At 39.3% G+C, this 23,494-nt stretch overlaps 2 protein-coding genes across 2 annotated transcripts in view; both read left to right on the top strand.

Annotated features, from left to right (window-relative positions):
- The window catches only part of ppm1aa (protein phosphatase, Mg2+/Mn2+ dependent, 1Aa), a 56,759-nt gene extending 44,603 nt beyond the window's left edge, over positions 1-12,156 (top strand). Inside the window, exon 6 of the mRNA XM_027999917.1 lies at positions 11,965-12,156. Within this exon, the coding sequence (XP_027855718.1) occupies positions 11,965-12,009 (45 nt within the window). The 3' untranslated portion in view covers positions 12,010-12,156. The remainder of the gene's footprint in view (positions 1-11,964) is intronic.
- Positions 12,157-19,398: 7,242 nt separating this feature from the next.
- six6a (SIX homeobox 6a) lies at positions 19,399-23,085 on the top strand. The gene is made up of 2 exons (XM_027999848.1): positions 19,399-21,445; positions 22,311-23,085. The coding sequence occupies exons 1-2, from the start codon at positions 20,874-20,876 to the stop codon at positions 22,474-22,476; spliced, it is 738 nt and encodes a 245-aa protein (XP_027855649.1). The 5' UTR covers positions 19,399-20,873; the 3' UTR covers positions 22,477-23,085.
- The last annotated feature ends 409 nt before the right edge of the window (positions 23,086-23,494 follow it).

Genomic DNA, 23,494 nt, shown 5'->3' on the forward strand with positions numbered 1-23,494 from the left:
CACTCAGATTCCTACTAGACTGACTAAAAAATATCGCTTAATAGCTGTGTAAGTTACAAAATATTTGCATTAAGATTAATTCATATTAATGTGAGATCTGAAATATATATGAATTACTGCAGGATGTACAAAGAAAATTGGATTCCGGTTTGAAAATAGACACATTTATGGACACTTGATACAAAAGGTAATGAATTCTGTTTGAGCACAGTCGATAAAGATCAAATTATAAAGACCTGGTAAATATTTAACACTTGATTCCCATGTTCAACATTTTAAAATCAACTGTATAGAAGAAGATTTTATGATTCTTCATAAGTTGTATAAAAGTGACCCGAGAATGGAGCTTTGAGGAACTCCACAATTAGGTTTGTTCACTCAGATTTATCTTAAACTGCCGAAAAAATAATTTTACAGACGTGTAGGTTACAGAATATTCACATAAATATTAATATGAGATTTGAAATATATTTGAGCCCTGTGACAGACTGGCGACCTGTCCAGGTGACCCCGCCTCTCGCCCAGAACGTTACCTGGAGATTGGCACCAGCACCTCTTGACCCCTAAGGGACAAAGGTGTACAGAAAATGGATGGATGGAGATATATTTGAATTACTGCAGGATGCACAAGAAAATTTTATTTCTGTTTAAAAACAAATGTATTTAACACTTAATACAAATGTTAATGAATTCTGTTTGTGCACAGATGTTAAAGATGAGATGTTACTGACTTGTTCAATACGTAACAACTGATTCCCATTTTAAAATGGACAACAATTGAAGAAAAGCCCCAAAATGTTGAATGTAATTTGGTTAAAACTCATATTTGACTTTGTTTGGTGATGATCAGGAGAGCTGATCATCAGCCGGTTGTTCATACCTGGTTTCTCTCAGCTCTCTGACTGCTGTGAAGTTTAACAACTTAAACGGATCTTTTCATCTGAAAGAGAAGAGAAGAAGAGAAAAGGTGGGGGTAGCCATCGGGGTTAACCCTGACACTCAGGCCTCCTGGGCACACAAAAACTTAAACGTTAGTCCAAGTCGGTCGGAGCTTTTACTTCTTACCTGCGACCTCTCAGACAACTTGTGCTTTGTTGGAGGGTTTCCAGGGGACGACTCTTAAAACGAGAGCCCAACTTTAACTGATTAAATCACTGAATAGGCGTCCATAGGTGGATTGATGGAAACCAGTGGCGGTTCAGAGGTGCATCAGTTTCTGACATGAATCGGATGCTACAGGATTGGAATATTAAAGGAGAGAGACATGAAGGAAAACCAAATATAACCCAGTTTTTTTCTTAAAAAGTGTCACAGTGCAGCCTTGCAGGATTAAACATTCACCTGAAGCCCGCGACCTTTGCCGAGTGAGACATGAATGTGGATAAACACGCCGATGAAACAGGAAATGGGGGGGCTAAAAAGTGCAAAATAATCGCTGGATGTGAATGTGGCCATTGAAGCTCTGTTTTGGGTCCACTAATGGTCTGCTTCACTGAAGAAGGAGCAGGAATGCTAACCTTCTCACAGCTCCGGCTGAGCGGGTGTGTGTGTGTGTGTGTGTGTTGTCATTATCTTTCTCTGCAAAATAAAAAAAGGAGGGGGGACTCTATCCCATCCTGTAATGAACAGAGTCCACATATTTATGTTTTTTACCAGAGAACACTTCAAACACAAGAGGGGTTAAAGTAAAGAGAGGCGAGGTCTTTGGAGCATTTTCAATATTTTCCCCCCTGGTCGGCCTGCAGGCCAAGTGAAGGGCTGCTTCTTTACAATAGTCAGGTGACCAGAGGAAAATAGTGTGGCCTTAACAAGCTCAAATTAAAAAAGAACATCATTTTCATTATGCAGTCAAACACAATTACAAGCAAATGTTTTCTCTGTGGAGATGCCCCTGCTTTCAGGGTCTTTGTCCACCGCTCTTTAGTGTGTGCAGAGAAAGGCCCCTCTGGTCAATGGGCAGCTGAGTGCCGTGTTCAGCGGAGGCCCACAGCCCAGAATGCGTTTTGTTGGAGGCGCAGCCATACATTTGGAGCAGATTTGTTGAATTAGAGAGCTCAGCGGGAGACGGGGGAAGCGGGGGGTAAGTGATTTGGTGGAGGGAGGGAGAACTTGTTGCTAGGTGACTGACATACAACTGCAGCATGCCAGTTTTCCAGCCTGGCACTCCTTCTCTGTTTTAAAAAAAAAATATTTTATTCTGCGTGTAACCCTCCCTCCATCGCTCTTCTCATCAATTCACCTCCTCGTTGAAGTGTTGATAATAAAACGAGGGGGGAAATAGACAAAACCAGTGAGAAACGCTGGAGGATTTCTACTCAGAACTCAGTCATCAGCTTTTCAACTGCGCTGATGCTTTAAAAACCTCACTGCTGCTAAGTGTTGCAGGCAGGAGGAGAAGCCTTTTTAAGGGGGAAGTAAAGGTGGATCCACTTGTTCTAATATGCCAGCAGTTTGTATAGAATCTGACATAAAGCATTAGCCTCATGGAGACACTTTGCGCTATCAGCAAAATTATGGAAAAAAATCTTTTCCCGTGGCTGGTAAGTGACACACAAGGACAGGCAGGATTTTTCTGAGCCTGCAGCGCGTCGTATTGCATTGAGTCTCCATGATTTTCAGCCTTAGATGTATGAAAGCGAAAATCTTCATTATCTCAATGTGAAGTGTGGAGATTTGGTGTTTTATTCCTGATGGATTCATTGAGGTTTCCTGAGAAAACACTTCCTGCGGCTCCGCTCCTCGGCCAGTTCACTGCAGAAACACAAAATTACACCAAGTATTTGGGTTTAGACTCTTGGGATTGATTTTCATTTTGGGCCAAATCAAAAACCTAAATGTTCGTGAAGAGACAGTTGTGCCAGATTGTTGATACAACCAATTCAACTGTTAAAATATCAAGAAATAGCTGTTGGTTTCTTCATTCAGTAAGTGTTTCTTAAAATTAAATCATATTGAACATCTTTTCACACTGATCAATCCATACAGGACTATGCGATTGTTTTTGTTTTTTAGCTATCAAAATCAAATCATAGATTTTGTGGCTCTAATTTAAATATTTGTAAGGAATCTTTGTGATATTTGTGCTAACATATGATGTTAAACGTGACTTTTTTTAAAATTGCTGTATCAGTCATGGACTATAACTTGACTTCAAGTTATAGTTTCATTAAGAAACACAAGGAAGCAATCATTTAAACAAAAGCTTTTGACCAATTTAGAGAAAAATGTTCAATAAAAATCTGAAAAAAATGTGGGTATCTATTGATTTTGTGTGAATTATTTTGTGAACTTTGAGTGAGTTTTGCAGATTTTTTGCAGAGGGCCACATAAAAAGCTGCGGCAGGCCACATTTGGCCCACGGGCCTTGAGTTTGACACGTGTTCTAGTGTAAGTATCTTTCTACACTCGTAATAAGAGAGTTTTAACTTACAAGTGACTTTTCAGTAAGAAGTATGAACTTGTTTTAAAAGTATCTGTTCTACTGGCATCAGTTCACTTATAACATGGAAAAAATAAGTGAAAAATCTACATGTTGAACCAAAACTTTTTTTAATATTAAGGAATTTTTGACTTACACTGCAAAAACGCAAAATCTTACCAAGTATTTTTTAGTTCAAATAACTTATTATTAAAAGTAAGTTTTAGGCAGCATATAAAAGCTTATTTTAAGTAAGTAATTCCTTAATATTGATGAAAAAGTGGTAGTTACGCTAGCAGAACAAGACATTTTTTCCATGTTATCAGTAAAATAATCTCTCAATGGAACTAAAACTTAATATTGACTTAAAAGAAACTCCTATTTCTTGGTGAAAAGTTACTTTTGTCTTACTTCAAGTGTACTAACATATCTGCACTACTACTTCAGAAATAAATGGTCATATTTAGTTGTTTTTTTTGCAGTGTAAGTACCCCGTCTAACTCCTGACTCAGCAGTTTGGCCACTTAGCTTGTCAACCCATCACTGCGTGTCAAGATGACCCCTGCAGTGAACCGGATTAAGAAGCTGCATGGATTACACTTCCTCAGACCTTTTTACACAACTTGGGCAGACGCCCAGGTCGGCATCAGGTTAGGGGGTGAAAGGCACAGCGACCAGATTTAAAAACAAGAAACAAAACAAGAAAAAGATTTATTCCCCCCCCCCCCCCAATTTTATTGAGGTTGGAAGTCAAATTTTTAGGATTTTGTTTTGGATCATAAACTTAATTGAAAATCTCATTTGAAATGCAAAAAACAAAAACTACATAAAAGTATATAATGTTTTAGAACTACACTGCAAAAATTAAAAATCTTACCAAGTATTTTTGGTCCAGTTTCTAGTGCAAATATCTTACTACACTTGAAATGAGATAAAACTAACCTGCGCTTAAATTTTTAGCAAAATATAGGAACTTTTTTGTAAATCAGTAATTCATTAAAACTGATTTAGAAAGCTCTATAATTCCACTGGCAGATTATTTCACGTATAACATGGGAAAATGTTGTTATAAATGAAATAATCTGCCAGTTGAACTAGAACTTTTCCGTCAATCATATAATAATATCTTGCTAAAAAATATATCAGTTTTGTAAGTTAGTTTTGTCTTATTTCTAGTGTACAAAGATATTTGCACTAGAAAGTGGATCAAAAATACTTGGTAAGATTTTATGTTTTTTGCAGTGTTTAGCTCATGTAATAGAAATAACAGAAGAAAGTATTATTTAAAAAGTAAAGCTGTCTGTAGTATTTTAAAACAAAAGTGAATTATGGAGTAAAATTATGGAATAATTTGGACAAGGAGCTAAAAAATGCTGGACTATAAATCAATTCAAAACACTTTAGAAGAAACAAATGTTTACATCTTAAATTATAATGAGTAAATAATGAGAATAATATATTATTTTGCAAATTATATTGTTTATTTAATGTATACAGCCTGGACAGTTTATTTTATTGTTACTGAGAAAGGAGCAGATTTATACAAGATTTATTTTGTCTTTTTGCTTCCTTTTCACTCATTGTTGTGTTTGTGAATTAATGATGAATTTTGTGAATTGATTGATTGATTGATTGATTGATTGATTGATTGATTGATTGATTGATTGATTGAGACTTCAGTAGAGGGTGCAGATGCAGGAAGAAGTCCTTCATCCAAGAACAACTGAAAGCAGAAGCTTCACATTCAATTTAGCAGCCAAAACATTGTCAATATTTCTCTAATTTGTAAAAAAAAAAAAAAACTTTTTTGCAATTGCTATGTTTTCATTAAATAATAAAAGTAATTAAAATCACAGGTGAACAAGTTTATTTATGCAATAAGTCATTAAAAACATGCAGCGCTTGATCCTTCTACAACTTCCCGTCTTCTTCTTTGCGGTTTTCACAAGTGGCAACTTCTGGTTGTTGATGATGCAGAAAAAGTGTTTCCATTGCAGTTTTATTAAATAAACCAGTTTTGAATACAATGAAATAATCCACCTCTTACTGGTGCCAAAACTTAAACAAAAAAAAAAAGAGAGAAATTTTCTGAAACTGTTGTTTCCATTAAGCAAATTTGTTACATAAATATCAAATTGTGCAATTAAATGGTCAATGAAAGATACTGAGTCCCAGTCACATCATTCAGTTTCTTTTTTTATTATTATTATTATTTCAGGTGTTTATAGCGCTTTTGTACTCACAGATTTGAATGCATAAAGAGAAGTGAGTGTCGCTGCTGGTGCTGACGCTGCTTGGGAGGCCTCACCGGCCCACTTTTTGTCTCTCTGCTCGTCTGAAAACGTGTTTCGTGTTTTTCAAACATCACATTTTCCATTCAATGGAGAAGGGTGGAGGGATTCAGGGTCATCGGGATTTTTGATTTCCTCCTCGGGAGTCGCGTTCATTTGAAGCTGCGCCTGAAGGTCAAAACCGAATCCTCCCCGAGGAAGGAGCCATTGTTGATCCTCGTCTGCACTTTTGTGCCTCCCCCGTTCCTTTTCACCATGGAAGTATCTTTCTTTCTTTGTGCCGCCTGCGGGCTTATGAGACTATCGGAGCACACCTGTGCTCGCAGGAAAATTCCCTTGCTCTCTGTAAAGCTGTATTATTTAGCACAAGGTCGTGACAGTCAGTGTTTCTGAAAGCAATTGGAGCGCCGCTGCAAACTGTCAGCAACCCACCAACGTACAAAAAGAAGAAAAACACTGCATGCAAAAGCTGCTGAGATGTTCCTTTTTAGCTTAGTATAGATGATCATTCTCATAATTTCAGGACTGTGCGTCCGAACGTGAGTCAGAAATCTTAACATTATCTGATTACACTGAGCTTTATACAGAAATCCAGGTTTTTTATAAAACCCTTTAAAGGAGCAGTGATTTTTATTTAAAAATATGTTTTTTAAACATTTGCTAAAATTGTTACGTCGTAAAAAGAGCAATCTCCTCCACCTTAATGTCAGAAGGATGACGACGGATAAACGGGTTTCCCGTAACAGTAAGCTGTTTCTCCACTATAAGCACATTGAGCAGTGAGTACATGAGCTTGATTGACAGCGCTAAGACCCTCCTCCTGACTCTGATTGGTTGTTTTTGATCGAGCAAAGTGCATGGCTATGCTAACTAGCATTAGCATTCCTGACAGGCTCTGCCAGCTGCAGCGCAGCAGAAAACAAGGGCCACACAGCGCATGATTGACAGCACTAAGACCCGCCTCTTGGCTCTGGTTGGTTGTTGCTCTTCGATAACTTTTCTGATGATTTTTTTGACCACTTTGTCAGAAATCGTATCTGATTTCAGGTGAAATTATGTTATTTCCACTTTCCAGTTGAGTCTCACTGGAACATTCAGAAGTTTAGAAAACTGTAATCACTAACAAAAGTATATTTTGCAACTGTGAGGCTTTTTTTTCTGTGAAGGTCTCTGCTTTTACCAATCATTTCTCTTTTCACTACTTTGGCAACGAGAAACATTTATAATAAACCAGCTGATAAGAAGCTAATCACTTCTAAATACTGTTAGATTTCAAATAATTTATTTGCTTTTGCACATTTTTTCTCATTCTCCTGTTATGTGGGACAATGAGTGATGATCTGATGAAACCAAAATTTAATTTCATTGCTGCAATTTCAAGAAAAACAATAGAAAATCAACAAAAAGGTATGATAGGTACCTATGATAGATATGATAGCATCATAATAAGTGAAAATAGGATTTTTGTTAGGACGAGTGAAATCATGTGCAGTCCAAAAGATCAAGTAGGTTGACACTTATTGTAGATTTTATGTTTCATGTTTCCCCTGAATAAATCAGTCTGTTTTTCTGTTGAATTGCATAAAATTTGTGTCCAAATGAAGGAGGAAAGCAAAGGTTTTTTTTTCCATACCTGACAGAGGAGGGTTTGTAAACTTGTAAACAAAATCGTAGCTCCCCTCAAATGCACGATGTTATCATACTCTGAAGTCAAGGTTTCCCCCAGAAAACTTGCTTAGCCCGGTTCTCAGGGTGCTACGGCAGTCATCCAGCCACCTGCCGCTTTTTTGAGTTTAAAAATGTTTAAAGTTGACAGGAAATTTAAAAATATCATTCAGTAGTTATGCATTTTTGGAAGGCTGAAAGATTAATACCTAAACACCAACTATAAAGTCTTAAAAAAAAGGCAATCATACAAAAAACTAATAAATTAACAATGCTAGGCCTGGTGGGGGCACAAGTAAAGCCTGGTGGCCCGCCAGGCTTATGATACAGTGAGGGAAACCCTGCTGAAGTGTTTGAAAGTTTAATCTGTAGATGCTCTGCAATTGAGACCAACAAAAATAAACAAATATTGCTCTTTCGTAAAGCTTCAAGCATCTAAATTATAAATAAATTAATAAAATATATGACCTATTGAGCCAAAATATGTTATATTTTAAGATTAATTAAAGGTTATTTCACTGAAACAGTAAAAAGATCTTATTTGTTTTGTTTGTTTGGGTTTGAGGTTAAAAGGAAGACATTTTGGGATGTTTTCCCCTCCCTGCTCTGTTTGTTTTCCTCCACCTGTGGATGTGAAGGTGTGTGTGTGTGTGTGTGTGTGTGTGTGTGTGTGTGTGTGTGTGTGTGTGTGTGTGTGTGTGTGTGTCTGGCACAAACAAAGCAGCACCATTAATTAGCTCAGCTTGGTTCCTGTGTGGACTTTGGTTCTGGGATGATTGGATTAACAGCTGCGTCTTTTTGGAACGCCACCATCCTACCTCCCAGATCTCAATTCACTCACCGGTTTTTATGACTTTCCCCTAATCAGCCTCCGTGCTGCTGATGGATTCTGCTCTGCCAAACTATTTGGCAGCATGTTGGTCAAACTGGATGCTGACGGCCTTGGATCCAATTCTTCATGGGTTTTGGATGCACTTATCTCCCATTCATGACTGACTCCAACCTCTGGATCAGACTGATTTGTTGTTTTTTTGTGTTACTCAGCTGAAACTGTCTCTCTAATTCAGCACAGATTTGTTTTAGATAATGCATTCTCTACTCAGATATCATAATTTCGCCATGTTCTGTGTTTTCTTCCAGCTTTCTCATTTACACTGACCCCAATCCCCAGCATGCCTGTTAAGTAGACTGATTTAATCTTCCCTGGCAGGAGCACCGGGAGCACCTCTCTGCTCACCCTCCAAACATGCATTTTTAATCAGTATATTAAGATGTCACATAACAGTCTGAGCTCATCAGCGATGCCGTTGGCTAAAGCGAATATGGATTCAGCTGTTTAGAGCAGTATCACTGCCAGCTATCAGAGGATAATCACTGAATGATGATGTGTAAAATGTTTTTCTAACATATAAAAAGCGAAAGCGGCGCCTCGGCTGCATACACAATGACTTATCTGTGTGTTTGGATGTCATATTTTGTTCTGCGTGATCGGCGCAGCTATGTTTACCCGATCGCTAAAGTTTAGCCGTTACGTATGCAATGCGCCGGATCGATGCTAAGCTAAGCGGAAGTTGCCTTCGCTGTAAACAACCGCTCTCCTCTGAGAACAGAGGGAAGCGCCGATCCGAACAACATGGCCGTTAATGTTAACTCAATATCTGGAAGCGGGGCTAACGCGGTCTGAACGGCTCTGTTGGCTTCGTCCGCTTCAACTGCTAAAACCACAAATAGGCTACAATTCTAAAACAGCGCAGAAAATCGACGTCATTACGTCGCAACTTCTCTTCTGTTCACTGATTGGCTGAAATTCTACCGGAAAAATCCACTTCGATAAATACATACAAAACTTGTATGAAATGTTAATGGAATTACCTACTAATGCATGTTAAACTGTATGTAACTTTTATATTTGTTTTCATATTTATTAATTAAAACTGCCGTGTCAGTGTAATACGAGTATGATATCTAATTTCCCCTTGGGATTAATAAAGTACATTTGAATTTGAAGTGAGACAGGAAATCTGGGGGAAAAGTCGACCTCCTCTACCTTCCCCGAGTGCTCAGTGCTTAAACAACCAATCAGAGACAGGAGGAGGGTCTTACTGCTGTCAATCAAGCCTGTGTGCACCTCCTCTCCTAGATCTCAGAGAGAGGAGAAAGAGAAAGAGGATACAGACCTAAAGAAAAACAAGAAATCAAACTAAAAAACATTTTGAAAACAAAAACGTATTTAAAAAAGATCAAATGGTAAAAAGCCCCGGCGGAGCAGAAAAGAGAGATTAGAATCTAATGAAATTGCGTTGGAAAGCAATGTTCAGGCTGCAGAAGAACAGGAAGTTGCGAGGAAACCATTTGACTCAATCTTCTGAAGGTCTCTGAAGGCTCCGCTGGGCCTTGTCCTTGCAGCACAAGCCTGCTGAAGTCTCCGAGACGGGCCGTGTGCGGATAAATATTTGAGCATGTGCGAGTGGCGAAAGAGATATGACTGTCAGCCTGTCAGTTGTGTTTGGAGTCCCGACATCAAGCGGGGACCTGCTCGGTGACACCCGTTAACTCGAGCAATGACATCAACACACATGCACATTTCTCCCTCACCCCGGCTCACACAAAGCCCTCTCAGCTCCCTGCTGTCAGAGGCATCACCCTCTAGGTACAGTGGTGAGCATTACGCACACAGAGATCAGCTCTGCCTTCTCCTGCCTCTACCTAGACGATTCCCTTCATCCTAATGAGCTCTGTCAGCATGGCATTTGACATAAGCCATCAATAAAGCACAGATGACAGACATTAGGAGTCCAGAAAATACAGGCTATGTGCCCAGCTTCTGCCCTTCACAGTGAAGGCAACTCCCACGTTAGTGTTGGTGCTCCTTTTAAACACATTTCCTCATCATAAAGGATATTTCATCTGTTTTTACTTCCGCTGGCTTGTTTTTGGCAGATTTTGCAATCGAGCTGCATGCTTGTGGCTGAAACGATTAATTGTAATCAACTAATTTAGTGATCAATTAATTGTTAACCGGAGTTTGCTCAGAAAGAGGCCTTTTTCTGAAAAAATAACATATTGAGAGCAGAAATTAAGCCGAAACTAATATTAATTTTACCTTTAAGATTAAAAAATGCCACTCAAAACTTCTCAAGTGGCATAATTTTAGCTTCACCTGGTTAAAATGGCTAAACAAATGCTTTGTTGTTGCATAGCGACGTTTTGCAGTTTGGGGAATATGAGTTGTAAACAATTTTCCTTATCATAAAGGATATTTTACATGTTTTTTACTTCAGCTGGCTTGTTTTTTGCAGATTTTGCAATCGAGCTGCATGCCTGTACATGTCAAGCATGCGGGGTTGGAACGATTAATCGTGATCAACTAATTTCCAATTTAGTAATCGATTAATCGTTAACTGGAGTTATGTTATTTTTTCTGGAGAAAAAAAACATATTCAGAGCAGAAATTAATCCAAAATAAATATACATGTTACATTTAAGATTAAAAACATCTTAGCTGAAACTTCTGAAATTGCATGGTTTGAATTTACTAAAGCTACATATTGTTGCATTTATGCAATAAAATGTTTGTTTCCTTACTTATAAAGGAATTTAATTATTTATTTATTGGTATTATTGAATGATTTTTTTGATATAGTATAAAAAGGCTGATGTGGTTAAAAGAAAAATCTGCAGAATGTGAAATATTTTTTATTCGATTACTCGATTAATCATCAAATAATCGTTAGTTGCAGCCCTGATCTTAACCAGTTTTATTCAAACATGCTCCATCCTGCAACTTTATTCAGAAAAGCATATCAGTTTTCAAAAGGCGCTGAGTGTCTTTGTGCAAACCTGAGCGAGTCTCTGAAATGAGCCTCACTGCAACACTAAATTATAGCATTTAATAGAAACTAATCAGCTTACTCAGGTCCTTTGGATCACTGTGGCACACATGCAGGAGTGAAGCATTTACTATAAACTGATTCTTTCTCCAAGGTGAAGTCAGTGCCCTCTGAGTCTGAGTCTCTGTCTCTAAGATAATGGGCACTTCAGATGTTTTTATAGATTTCTTTTAAAAATCTATCGCACTTCCTGCATGCATATTGCTGATGTTAGACATAAATAACACAATACATGAAAATAAATCCAAGGTGCCATGTGGGAAGGAGAAAGGACCTCTTTCTCACTCACGGCGCGTTAAGTCGCACACATCCTAAAGAAAAATGTGTAAATGTCACTGTTGGAAGAAGCTGTGATAGTGCAGACAAAAGAGCAAAGTGTGTTGCTAGAAGACATTTATTGAAAGCTGTGTGTGTGTGTGGGAGGGGTGTGTGTGCGCAGGGGTGTGTGTGTGTGTTGAGTTTGAGGCAAAGAGGCTCTTAGACAATGTGAAGTGGAGGTGAGGCTCAGGCGGTTGTGGCTGCGGCGTCGCGACCTGCAGCCGCGGCTCACATATCCTGTGGCCGCCTGGCAGCAAAAGAGCTCTGACCATGATGGGTTTTGACTTCTGTCACCTTTCAGAGTCGTCAAGAAGATCTGATCACAAGCACCGCTGCTTATTTATTTGATTATTTTTGTTTTATTCTGTTTTACCTCCACCAGGATGCAAAGTGGGGGAAAAAGACGGCTGGAATTGATGCACCATAAAAGAAGAAAAAAGCTTTGCTGTTCGGTGTTTGTGCACAAAAGCCTTCCTGGTCTCTGTGCCTCCGCTCTCGCTGGCGCTACAGTAAAAACACCCTCACTATTTACAGGTGTCAGAATAGAGTTGAATAAATGACTAAATTTCTCGTGGCTGTGATGTGATGTTCAGTTTTATTATTATTTTATTTTCGCGGTGGCGTCCTGATCGGTTCTAAATTGTGTCAGTGTTCAGAGTGGTGTGTGGGCGGCGGCATGCATTTATTCATCCCACTGTCTTGTCACGTAAAATCTGCAATCCATCCACACATGCTACTCATTTCTATATATTTACAGTCGCGTTCAATAAGTTGGAATATTACTGAAAAGTTCAATTATTTCAGTAAACCAGTTCACATCATGCGCCTTAATTACACTCAGACTGATGTCTGCAAGCATCAATGTACTTTATTTAGTTATTTATGATGATTTCCTGCTTACAGTTAATGACATTATGCATAGATTGGTAGATTTGATTAAGTTTACAGTTTTCATCTTAATTTGCAGAAATGCATGTCTAAAAATCTATGCAATAATTTTGTGTAGTGAATTGAGTTACTGCAATAAATCAACTTTTGCATAATATTCACAATTATTGAATATGATTGTATTTCATGACTTTATTTTCCAGAATCTGGAAGCAAACCTGCACAACACAGGTGTGTACTTTCAGTACTTTCATAAACTGATCTCTTATCATCCAGGAGTTTTTTTTTACACTTATTTTATATTAATTATTGTTTGTAAGCTTTTATACATGATAATTTCTATGATTTTCCAATGCTTAAGATTAGAATATTACATTCAATGACATTAAAAAGCAATAAGAAAAGATACAGAAACATGTATACAGATCTGGAAAAAAAATAAAGAGACAACTTAATAAATCAGTTTCTCTGATTTCACCTTTCATAGGTAAATGTTTGAGTAAAATGAACTTTATTTTATTTTATTTTATGAACTACTGACAGCATGTCTTTGAAATTCCAAGCAAAATATTTTTATTTATTTGCAGAAAATGGGAAATGGTAAAAATAACAACAAAGATGCAGTGCTTTCAGACCTCAGATAATGCAAAGAAAGCAAGTTTATATTCATTTAAAAACAACAATATTAATGTTTTAACTCAAGAAGAGTTCAGAAATTAATATTTGGTGGAAAAACCAGAAGGTTTTCAGTGGGGTTCAAAGCAGTGGGCTCTTCATTTTCTGTATATATATATATATATATATATATATATATATATATATATAAAAATATAAACCATGTGGTCAACCGTTCCTGATTGCCATCCTGCCATGTTGGATTTGACAAACACAACGTTGCTTCATACCCACAAGTACTTTGTTGTCCGAGTTCTATATAGGTGATGTTATACGTCTGTTCATTTGTAATTTCTGCTCTTTCTGTTGCTCTTACACAAACACTCACAAATGCAGGCTGGATAAAGTGCTGCACTGTGCACCATGCACTCCCCCTAGTTTCATTTAGCCCTTTATCTGGCCAGAAATTGACTGCATTCAAGAGTGGAATGGATGTAATAATTGCATGCGCTCTGTAACATGCTCTACAAATGTGTTTTTTGAAGGAAAAAAAAGGGTAGGTTTCAAGGTATTACTAATGGCTTTCTGCCAAGGATTCAAGGCCCTTCCTTACTGTATTGTTTGTTTGCAGCAGTCAAACGGAGCCTCCCTCCGTCAGGTTTCAACCGGCGGTGAAGATGGAGCTTTGAGATTCTGGAAAAGAAAAAAAACACACACACACACACACTCAATTCGGCATTTCAATTCTGAGCGGCATGACAAAAGGAGAATTTCAGTGAAGTTACGTTTACAGGCAATAGATGGTTGGTAAGACCTTTTGCAATATGCAGGAAGCCTGCAGAGATTTACACAAGAGAAAATCTCTTTGACCCAGGTCCAATATGTTTGTGTGATCTAACCAAAATATACCTTTTTTAACAGGAGCTTTGCAAACACTTCAGCATGAATAAGCCGCTGTTCCAAGCATCTCAGCGTTTAAACCACCATGCAGCAGCGAATTAGTTTAGCAGAAGTCGGATTTCATTTGTTTTGATTGTTATTAAAGTAGCTGAGCTGGTCAGTGCAAAAACACCAAGTATTTTTAAAATAAGACAAAACTAACTTATAAGTAACTTTTCATCAAGATGTAGGAGCTTGTTTAGAGTTAATGATTCCTTAATATTTGTGAAAAAGTTGTTCCATTGGAAGATTATTTTTCCCATATGGTTCAGGAAATAAAATACCAGTGAAACTCTTCAATTTTCATCAATGTTAAGGAATTATTTCCTTAAAATAAACTGCAATATCTTGCTGAAAAGTTATTTGTTAGTTTTTACTTATTCAAAGTTGCAGTACAAACTAGACCAAAAGTCCTTGGTAAGATTTGGTGTTTTTCACTGCAGATCTTAAACATCTTTTACTTTATTTTGAAGTCAAATGCTTCACATAACATAGTTTTGCATAAATGAGATTTCCAGTTCGGTTTATGATCCAAAACAACTCCTACAAATTTAACTTCAATCTCAACCAATCTGCAAAAACAGGATATTTTTTAAATCCAGATGTTTGTACATATCAACCCCTACACCAATGCTGACCTGGGCATCTGCCCAAATTGTGTCTATGCAGGACTGCACTGCAAAAACACAGAATTTTACCAAGAATTTGGGTCTAGTTTGAGGTGCAAATATCTTTAAGTAGACAAAACTGACTTGAAAGTAACTTTCTTTCAAGATATGGGAGCTTGTTTTAAGTAAATAATTCCTTAATATTGATTTTAAAAAATAGTACTAGTTCCACTGGCAGATTTTTTTCCTTATAGGCAGACATTTTCTGTACTTTTTCACTCAAAATTAAGGAATTATTGACTTAAAACTCTTATATCTTGCTCAAAAGTTACTGATAACCAGTAGCTTTTGAAGAAAGTACAAAAAAAATTGTACTCAAGTAAAAGTAGTGTTACTTCAATATATTTTTACTCCAGTAATTATAAAAAGTAGCCATCCAAGAAAATACTTGAATAGGAGTAAAAAGGTATTTGGTAAAAACTCTACTCAAGTACTGAGTAACTGATCAAATGATCAATCATTTAATATTTAAAAATTACATAATCAGACGGACAAAAAATATGAAGCTACGTGGACATTTTGGTATTTAAGAACCAAAATGACAATAATTCATATAAGTAACAAAAAATAACAAAGTCAGGCAAAGTATTTTTTTTTCCAAATCAGTTTCTTTCAATAAAAACTTATGAAACTTTAACAAAAACTGCAGGTGTGTGTCTGTGTGGAGAATTTTTGGTTTAAACATGTTTGTTTTTCTTTCAGTGGGTAGAAAATCCAGAAATTTTACTCAAGTAAGAGAAAAAATACTTCATAATAAAACTAATAAAGCTGTACAGCGTAGTAAAAATACTCTAAAAAAACTACTCAAGTAAATGTAACTAGTTCCTACCCAACTCTGCTTGTACGTTAGTTTTGTGTTATTTTGAATGCACTAAGATATTTGCACTGGGATCTCTCTCTCTGTGTGTGTGTGTGTGTGTGTGTGTGTGTGTGTGTGTGTGTGTGTGTGTGTGTGTGTGTGTGTGTGTGGGTGTGTGTGTGTGTGTGTGTCTGTGTGTGTGTGTGTGTGTGTGTGTGTGTGTGTGTGTGTGAGGCACCGCTTGGCCTCTTCCCCCAGATCCCTGCTGCCTGTTTTGGCTCTCCTCTCTCCATGTCAGCTGTGCTGTGTGACTGAAAGGCACAGGATTGCGTACACTAGGGGCCAATGGGTCAGCGGATAAGAAGTCTTCTCTGTTACCACAAATCCACAGATTAAACGTAGCGTCGAGAGCTAGTGCTGCCCCGGGGGCAATTGGGTCTGAAACACAACTCTGGGAGAGATTTGGCTTAACTCTTCTGTCGCTGTGGAGCCACGTGGCAACATGTCAGACTTTTTTAAATGTGTCCGGGTCACTGTGGGGTTATTGGTACCATTGCTGATGTGATATCTTAATTGGAAAGTTAATCCTGAGCTGAGGCAGCTGACAGTATGTCAGAACGGTACAGAGAGAAATCATGCTGTAACATCAGCATCTTCTGTTTGCCTCAGGAAATGTGCAGCAGCAGCATTATGAGTCTGAATACACTGCCTGCCTGCTTTTATTCTGCAGAAAGAGTAAACTCAGAGTGCGTTAACGCCGCAGTGTTAAGATGAGATAAACTGAGGAGGAGCAGAAGGAAAGGCACCAGATGGGTTTAGAGAAAGGTGCAGTAGGTCTGCATGGGATAGTAGCAGGAGGGCCGTTGGTGACAGGCTCTTGTAGCGTCTCGTCTGCTCCAGTGATCCCAGGGAATCTGGGTCATTTCCAGCCTGTTCGTAACTGTTCCCGCTCCTTTCCCTCCCTTCCCCCCCTCCGCCCTGGGCGAGCTGCGACCCAGCTACATGCTAATGATGACAGAAGTAAATGTGCTGCTATCGCAAAAAGAAACCGAGCAGCAGAGGTGGGCAGAGTACCCTGAGGTTGTACTCAAGTAGGAGAAGCACTACTTCAACATATCTGTACTCAAGTAAAAGTAAAAAGTAGCCAGGAAATTACTAGTTACATTTACTTCAGTAACTCTTTTGAAAAAATTTTTACTTTTATGTGTATATTTGCTTTTTATTTTTACTAGAGAAAGTTCATTATGAAGTATTTTTACTCTTACTTTTGTAAAATTTCTGGATTTTCTACCCACTGAAGAAAAAACAAACACGTTTAACCAAAAATTCACCAAACACAGACATCTGCAGTTTTTGTTAAAGTTTCATAAGTTATTTTATTGAAAGAAACAGATTTTGAATTTTTTTAAAATTTGGCTGATTTTGTTACTCAGAGGAATCTGTAGCAGCGCCCCCTGCTGCAGCGCCCCCTGCAGCAGCGCCCCTTTGCATGCAGTACACGCCCATTTTTTCCTCACCGCTATCACTTCCAGTACTTGTCAGTTTTCCTCTGGATCCTTGTTTTTTTCTGCTTAGCTTTGAATAATGTTTTGGATTTACTCCCATCTCCCTCAGACGATTCACTCCCAACCATTTTACTCCTACGATAAAAGCAATATCCTCCATCAATTAGGTTCCAACATCATGGCTCCTGCAGCAGACTGATCCGCTGTGCACCATCATTTCCACTTTCCACGAATCCCCAGTTGGACTGATACCTGACTGGATCTTCATTTCCTGAGGAACAGTAAAATAAAACTCTTGACTCGGTTGCCACATACATCTCAACCCAAACAAACGCTTCCACCTTCAGCAAACCCTGTTTTAGGATGAAACTATGTGACTGTTTCCTGCACAGATTATGCTTTAAATTTGCTGTGCAGCAGAAATGTGCTGCAGTTCTTCTTGCGCTCAGCTAAACAAAGGATCCAGGATTAATCGCTCAATCCCGCTTTGTAGTTTCTGAAGTGAATTCTGACACATTATAGATAAAATCATTTACACATGCAGAAACTCAATGCAGGAAATGCTGACTAGAAATATTGTTTACACCATTTTTGGCGCCCCCTCTAGCGCAGCGCCCCTTTGTCGCATATGGTGCACACACACGCACACACACACACACACACACACACACGCACACACACACACCCACACACACTTTTTGCTGCTACTTCCAATACTTCTCTGTTTTCATGTGGATCTTTGTTTTTTATTTCTGTTTATCTCTGAATAATGTTTTGTATTTACTCCCATTTTATCCATTTGTTACTTTGATTTATTAATTTGTAAGTTTTCTTTGGGTTTTGCTTGAATTGTCTGTCCCAGTGCTTCCATTTCTTTCCTTTTGCAATCTGAATATTACGTTTGAAGCAGCATCTTTCTCCACACTCTTGATTTGAATGAGTTTTATTGTTTCAGCTGATAACTGTCTTGTTCAAAACTCCGCTTAGTTCTCCAGCACAATTTGATTTGTGTAAGAAATGACAATTACAGAATGATTCCACATTTTTACTCTGGTTTTTATTTATTGATAATTGTTTGGTAAACATCTGCGTTAGAGAGCATTGACGTCATTTTCTCTATTTATTCTTGTATGAAGGCTAGCAGTTCTTCTTAAACTCTACAGATGAATTTATTTACAAAAACAGATTAAAAACAACAATTTTAAACACTTAAAAAGTTTTAAACTACCTCTGAATTTCAGTTTTTTTAAAACAATATGCTTTCGCCTTAACCGCTCATTTCATTTTCAGTCAAGTTTTATATTTGATCTTTCTGCAAATCACGAAAGTTGCTGCTGCTGAGCAGAAGTGAAATAACTTCTATCACAGATTTGATTGATTTTTCTGGTGTTTCTTTCTATAATCAGCAGTTCAATGCGCCAAAAAAAAGATATAATAAAAACCAACGCAAGAAACAAGTCGCGCTGTTGTTTGAAGGCTGCAGCAACGGCTCTATGATTCATGGAGTAAACGGCCAAGAAAGGGAAAAAAATAGTCGTCTTTGAATGAGATGCACTGTGTTGTTGCAGTGAATGTGCGGAGATATTGGTGTCAGGAGGCCTATCTCCTGCTGACACAGTGACACAGGCCCGGACGCACACACACAGCCAGCCTCGCATCAAATTCATATTCACACAAACAGAAGGTTGCAACGTGCAAGCGGAAGGTTACCGTGAATGTTGTCAGTAAATGAATAAAAACGGCTGATTTGCAAGGTTTTCAGCGCGTAAACTTAGATGAACGCTGGATTACAAAGGCAGAAAATCACTTTGAGGTGAAACGAAAAGCATACAGATCATCTTTTGTTCTTTTATAAATGTTTTAAATTGGTACTGTATATAAAACTGCTGTTATTTGCGACCCAACGTTTAAGAGATCCAAGCTTATATTTAATAGATGCTTCTTCTATAGCATTGCAGTCCTTGTGAATTCAGTTTGGGGCCGGATGCCTGCAGACATTAAAGATTTACTGACAGCTGAATATTTCAGGACGGCACCTTGTCAGTCGCCCTCACAATTTATCCCCCCTTCGTCTGATAGAGGCTGCCATCCTTTATTTACACCAGGTTGATTAAATGTGGGCGAAAACAACTGAAAAGTTAATTTTCTTAATTATAAGCTCTTTTTTAAAGCAGTAAAATGTGGGTGCAAATTTTATTTTGTTGTTGTTTTGGGGGATTTTAATGTTTGGTGTTGAATGAACCGGTATGAGCAGCATTTATTGCATTTCGTAACTGAGTCATGAAAAAATAAATAAATAAGAAAATCCCGAAAGGGTGAAACTAGAGGGAGTGTGCGGCGAGTGCGCGCACGCGTCCTCTCTCTCTCTCTCTCACTCTCCAGAGAGAGAGATAGTGAAGGGGGGGGGGGGTATCTGTGAAAATAATATCAGGCTTTTCCGTCAGAATGAACTTTACTACTGTATCCAGCCATGAAATAATCTGACCCGACACTTCAAACCATCTGCGCTATCTATCCGCCCTCTTATTTACTAAATCAGCCTGCGCACAAAACGGAGTGTGTCTGATAGCCCACTAAAAAACCCGAGGAGCCTGCCGGGGCCGTCATAATCCCACACACACACACACACACACACACACACCCACACACACACACACACACACACACACACACACACATTCCTCCTCTGTTGTGTTTTTTGCGCATCACAAACTGAACGCTGTCGACACTGATGGAGGAAAATAAAGAAAACATCGATTATATACAGGAAGTCTGTTTTCTGATTTATGTAACAAACACAAAAATGTAGCTAGAAATGTAAATATTGGAGAGACGTAGATTAAAAACAGGAAACAAAAAAATTTGATGGGATTATTGTGAAATGGGGGAATCTAACCAATGCGTAAAGAATACAAATTAAACACCGAGCTTAATGATGCGCAAGGCTGCGTTATGAATCCCAGTGATCACCCTCACAGCCACAGGCTCTGGATGAACATGATATTGTCTGTTTCATTCCTCACTCTGACATTATCTTTTTTCTTCTTCTTTTTTTTAACCTTGGGGGCAGCAGGGCCGTTTGTTTTCTGCGCAGTTGTGTCATTTCGCTGCGTAAAGCCGCCTTAACGCGCTCCAACGTTAAACCGGGCTGTGCGTCTGTCCGCATATCCGCTGCGCACACTTTGTGCGACGTAAAGAATGTGCATACAGGGAAGGAAGGAAGGAAGGAAGGAGGGAAGGACAGAAGGGAAGAAGGAAGGGAGCGTCGAAACGTTTCAGGACGCGCAGCAAAATTTTAAAAAAGGGTCAAAATGTTGATATTGTGTTTGAAAAGGGAGGCGCTGAGCTCTCCTTTCCGCCCGATTGGCCGGACTTGACAGTGATTGACGTGCTTCCATGGCAACCGCGCAGCCAATCTGCCAAGTCCAATAGGAAATCATCGGAGGGGGCTTGACTAGCTTTTTCTCTCCCCCCTCCTCACCCCTCCCTTAAAAATACATCTCAGCTCCGGCTTTAATTCTTCCCTGCATTCAGTCCCAGGCTACCTTGAAAAATACACCGCCGCTCGGGCTTTAAAGGCTCCAGCATCTTCGGTCAAGTTCATCGCGGCGGAGTGAGGATGCGGTAGCCGAGGCCCCGCGCAGCATCGTCCCTCCTCAGCGGCGCTTCCCTCGGCTGCTCAGACGGGTTGGTCCACTAACTTTGGGATTTGCCTTGGTTTTTCTTTTTTTCTTCTTATTCTTCTTCTTTCTTTTTTCTTTTTGGGGTGCCTTGGATTGCCTCGGCGCACGGAGAGAAGACGCGAGAAAGAAAGAGAGAGAGAGGAAAAGAGAGAGAGCGAGGGGAGGGGGAGAGTGGAAACCCAGGAGAAGCCTCCATGTTTCAGCTGCCCATCCTGAATTTCAGCCCCCAGCAGGTCGCCGGGGTCTGCGAGACTCTGGAGGAGAGCGGCGACATCGAGCGACTCGGCCGCTTCCTCTGGTCGCTGCCCGTCGCGCCGGCGGCCTGCGAGGTCCTCAACAAGAACGAGTCGGTGCTGAGGGCCCGGGCCGTGGTCGCCTTCCACACCGGCAATTTCCGCGAACTCTACCACATCCTGGAGAACCACAAGTTCACCAAAGAGTCGCACACGAAGCTGCAGGCGCTGTGGCTGGAAGCGCACTACCAGGAGGCTGAGAAGCTGCGGGGCCGCCCGCTGGGGCCCGTGGACAAATACCGGGTCCGGAAGAAGTTCCCGCTGCCCAGAACCATCTGGGACGGAGAGCAGAAGACCCACTGCTTCAAGGAGAGAACCCGGCACTTGTTGAGAGAGTGGTACCTGCAGGATCCGTACCCGAACCCCAGTAAAAAGAGGGAGCTAGCACAGGCTACTGGACTCACACCCACACAGGTGGGAAACTGGTTTAAGAACCGGAGACAAAGAGACAGAGCGGCGGCTGCGAAGAACAGGTGAGCTGGAGCATCACTGACCCGAAAAGACAAATTTTTAAAAAAGATTTTAGCATCTGGAGGCAGATTTAGCAGCTAGCAAAACAGGCCGAACCTCTCAGCATAAACCCAGTGCAACATTCAGCCCAGTTGAAGCTGAACGTTATAATTTACTATAAAAGGCTGATTGGTGAGTAGAAATATCCGACAAAATTATTGTTTCATTTATTATGAATGCAAAAATACCTCCAATATTACTGAAGCTGCACTGATTTAGTTTTCTTTTATTTCTGTGTCTGAAACAATAATAACTGAAATTTGTGAGATTTATTTTTTTTAAATGAAAATGTTTGTTTTATCCTAATTTTGCCAAAAATAAATATTTAAAAACATTTATTTAAATCAGAGCTGATTATTGTATGTTAATCCTGATTCATAAAATCATAATATTAGGATATATATATATATATATAAATTGTGATAATCATCCTAAAATAAGCCAAATTGGAGCTGATTTAATGTTAAAACAAGTGTAAATTTTTTTATATATATAATAATAATAATAACAATAATAATGATAATTCAGAATATTTTCTTAAATATTGTAATTTTAATTTCCAGCGGTTAAACGGATGGACTTCCGTCATAGCAACTTGTTTAAAACCTAATTAATAATATTTTTTTGCGATAATAATGCTATAATATCCCAGTTATAATTGATTTCCTTATTAAAATAGCTTAAAAAAAATAACCAGATCTCATGGAATCATTTTAAAAATATTGTAAAATACTTTATTGTAATTTTCCATGGTCAATCGGGTGGACTTCCATCATGGCGGCCTGTTTTACGCCTCTCCGTCTCTCTTTTTGCTTGCCCTCCGTCCAGGCTACAGCAGCAGGTTCTCTCCGGCGGCTCGGTTCGCTCCTTGGCGGATGAGGACGGCACGGTGGACCGCCTGGGGAACTCCTCCAGCCCGGAGGCCAGCCTGTCCAGCAAGGCGGCCGCCTCGGCCATCTCCATCACCTCCAGCGACAGCGAATGTGACATCTGAGCAGCGCGAACTGACCGATTAAAGGGGGAAAAGACAATCCAATAAAACAAGTAACAGTGCCTGCGTCGAGTTAAAACACACACACACACACACACACACACACACACACACACACACTGACATTTGACGGCTGCCAAAACATGAGGGGACCCGCCATTCGTGGGTGCCATTTCAGGCCTATACGTTTGTCTGCGTGGAAACTGGAACCGGACATTTCACGGACTAAAAGCGCTTGAAGATGAAATTTTTTTTTAAAAAAGGGACAGAAATATATTAAAAAAAGAAAGAAAGGAGGGATGAAAGGAGGGATGAGTGTCCATCCAAACCGGCCTGACCTGCTGTTCTCTGTGGGTATTTCATGTTGAAAAGAAGAACTGTGATATTTTTACTTTAAAGTTTTATAAATAATGTTTATTTGCTTATTTAAAACGATCTGCTCTATTGTCTCTTCGAGTTTCATATTCATTTGCTTGGTGTTTTTAATACATACCTTGTACACAGGTGAACCTGTTGAGCATGCGCGCTTTAGTGACGTTGTGTTTCAGTTTAAAAAAAGCAACAAAAAAAAAAGGTAAAGATAACTTAATAAAATAACTGTTGACCAAGAAAGATGTCAGTTTAGCCTCTTTTTTTAGTAGAATTAGTTGATTTTAAATCAGGAATCCTTTGGGCTGTTTGGTTTGGGATATTTACTTTCTTTTCTTTTTTTTTTGTTTTTGTTTTTTTGAGGGGTGACAGGGATTTTAACGCCACGGTGCTGCGTTCACTGACACGTTTCAGAGCGAGGTCTAATTGGCCAACATGCTCTGCGTCCCGTAATGCAGGGTGACAGGGAGAGGTCACCGAGAGGCCGGCTCACTAACCCGGATGATCCGCGGCAGAGATCACGGAGATCAAACAGCGCAGCAGATTGAAAACCTGGCCCGCTGCTCTGCGGTTGCACGAAAACAACAAAAATGCGCCTCCTTAAAACGTGCAAGTGTCTATTTTCCCAAGACGTCCGCGCAATCAGGCCGCG

The sequence above is a fragment of the Xiphophorus couchianus genome, chromosome 19 (assembly GCF_001444195.1).
Source record: "Xiphophorus couchianus chromosome 19, X_couchianus-1.0, whole genome shotgun sequence".
Classification (NCBI taxonomy): Eukaryota; Metazoa; Chordata; class Actinopteri; order Cyprinodontiformes; family Poeciliidae; genus Xiphophorus; species Xiphophorus couchianus.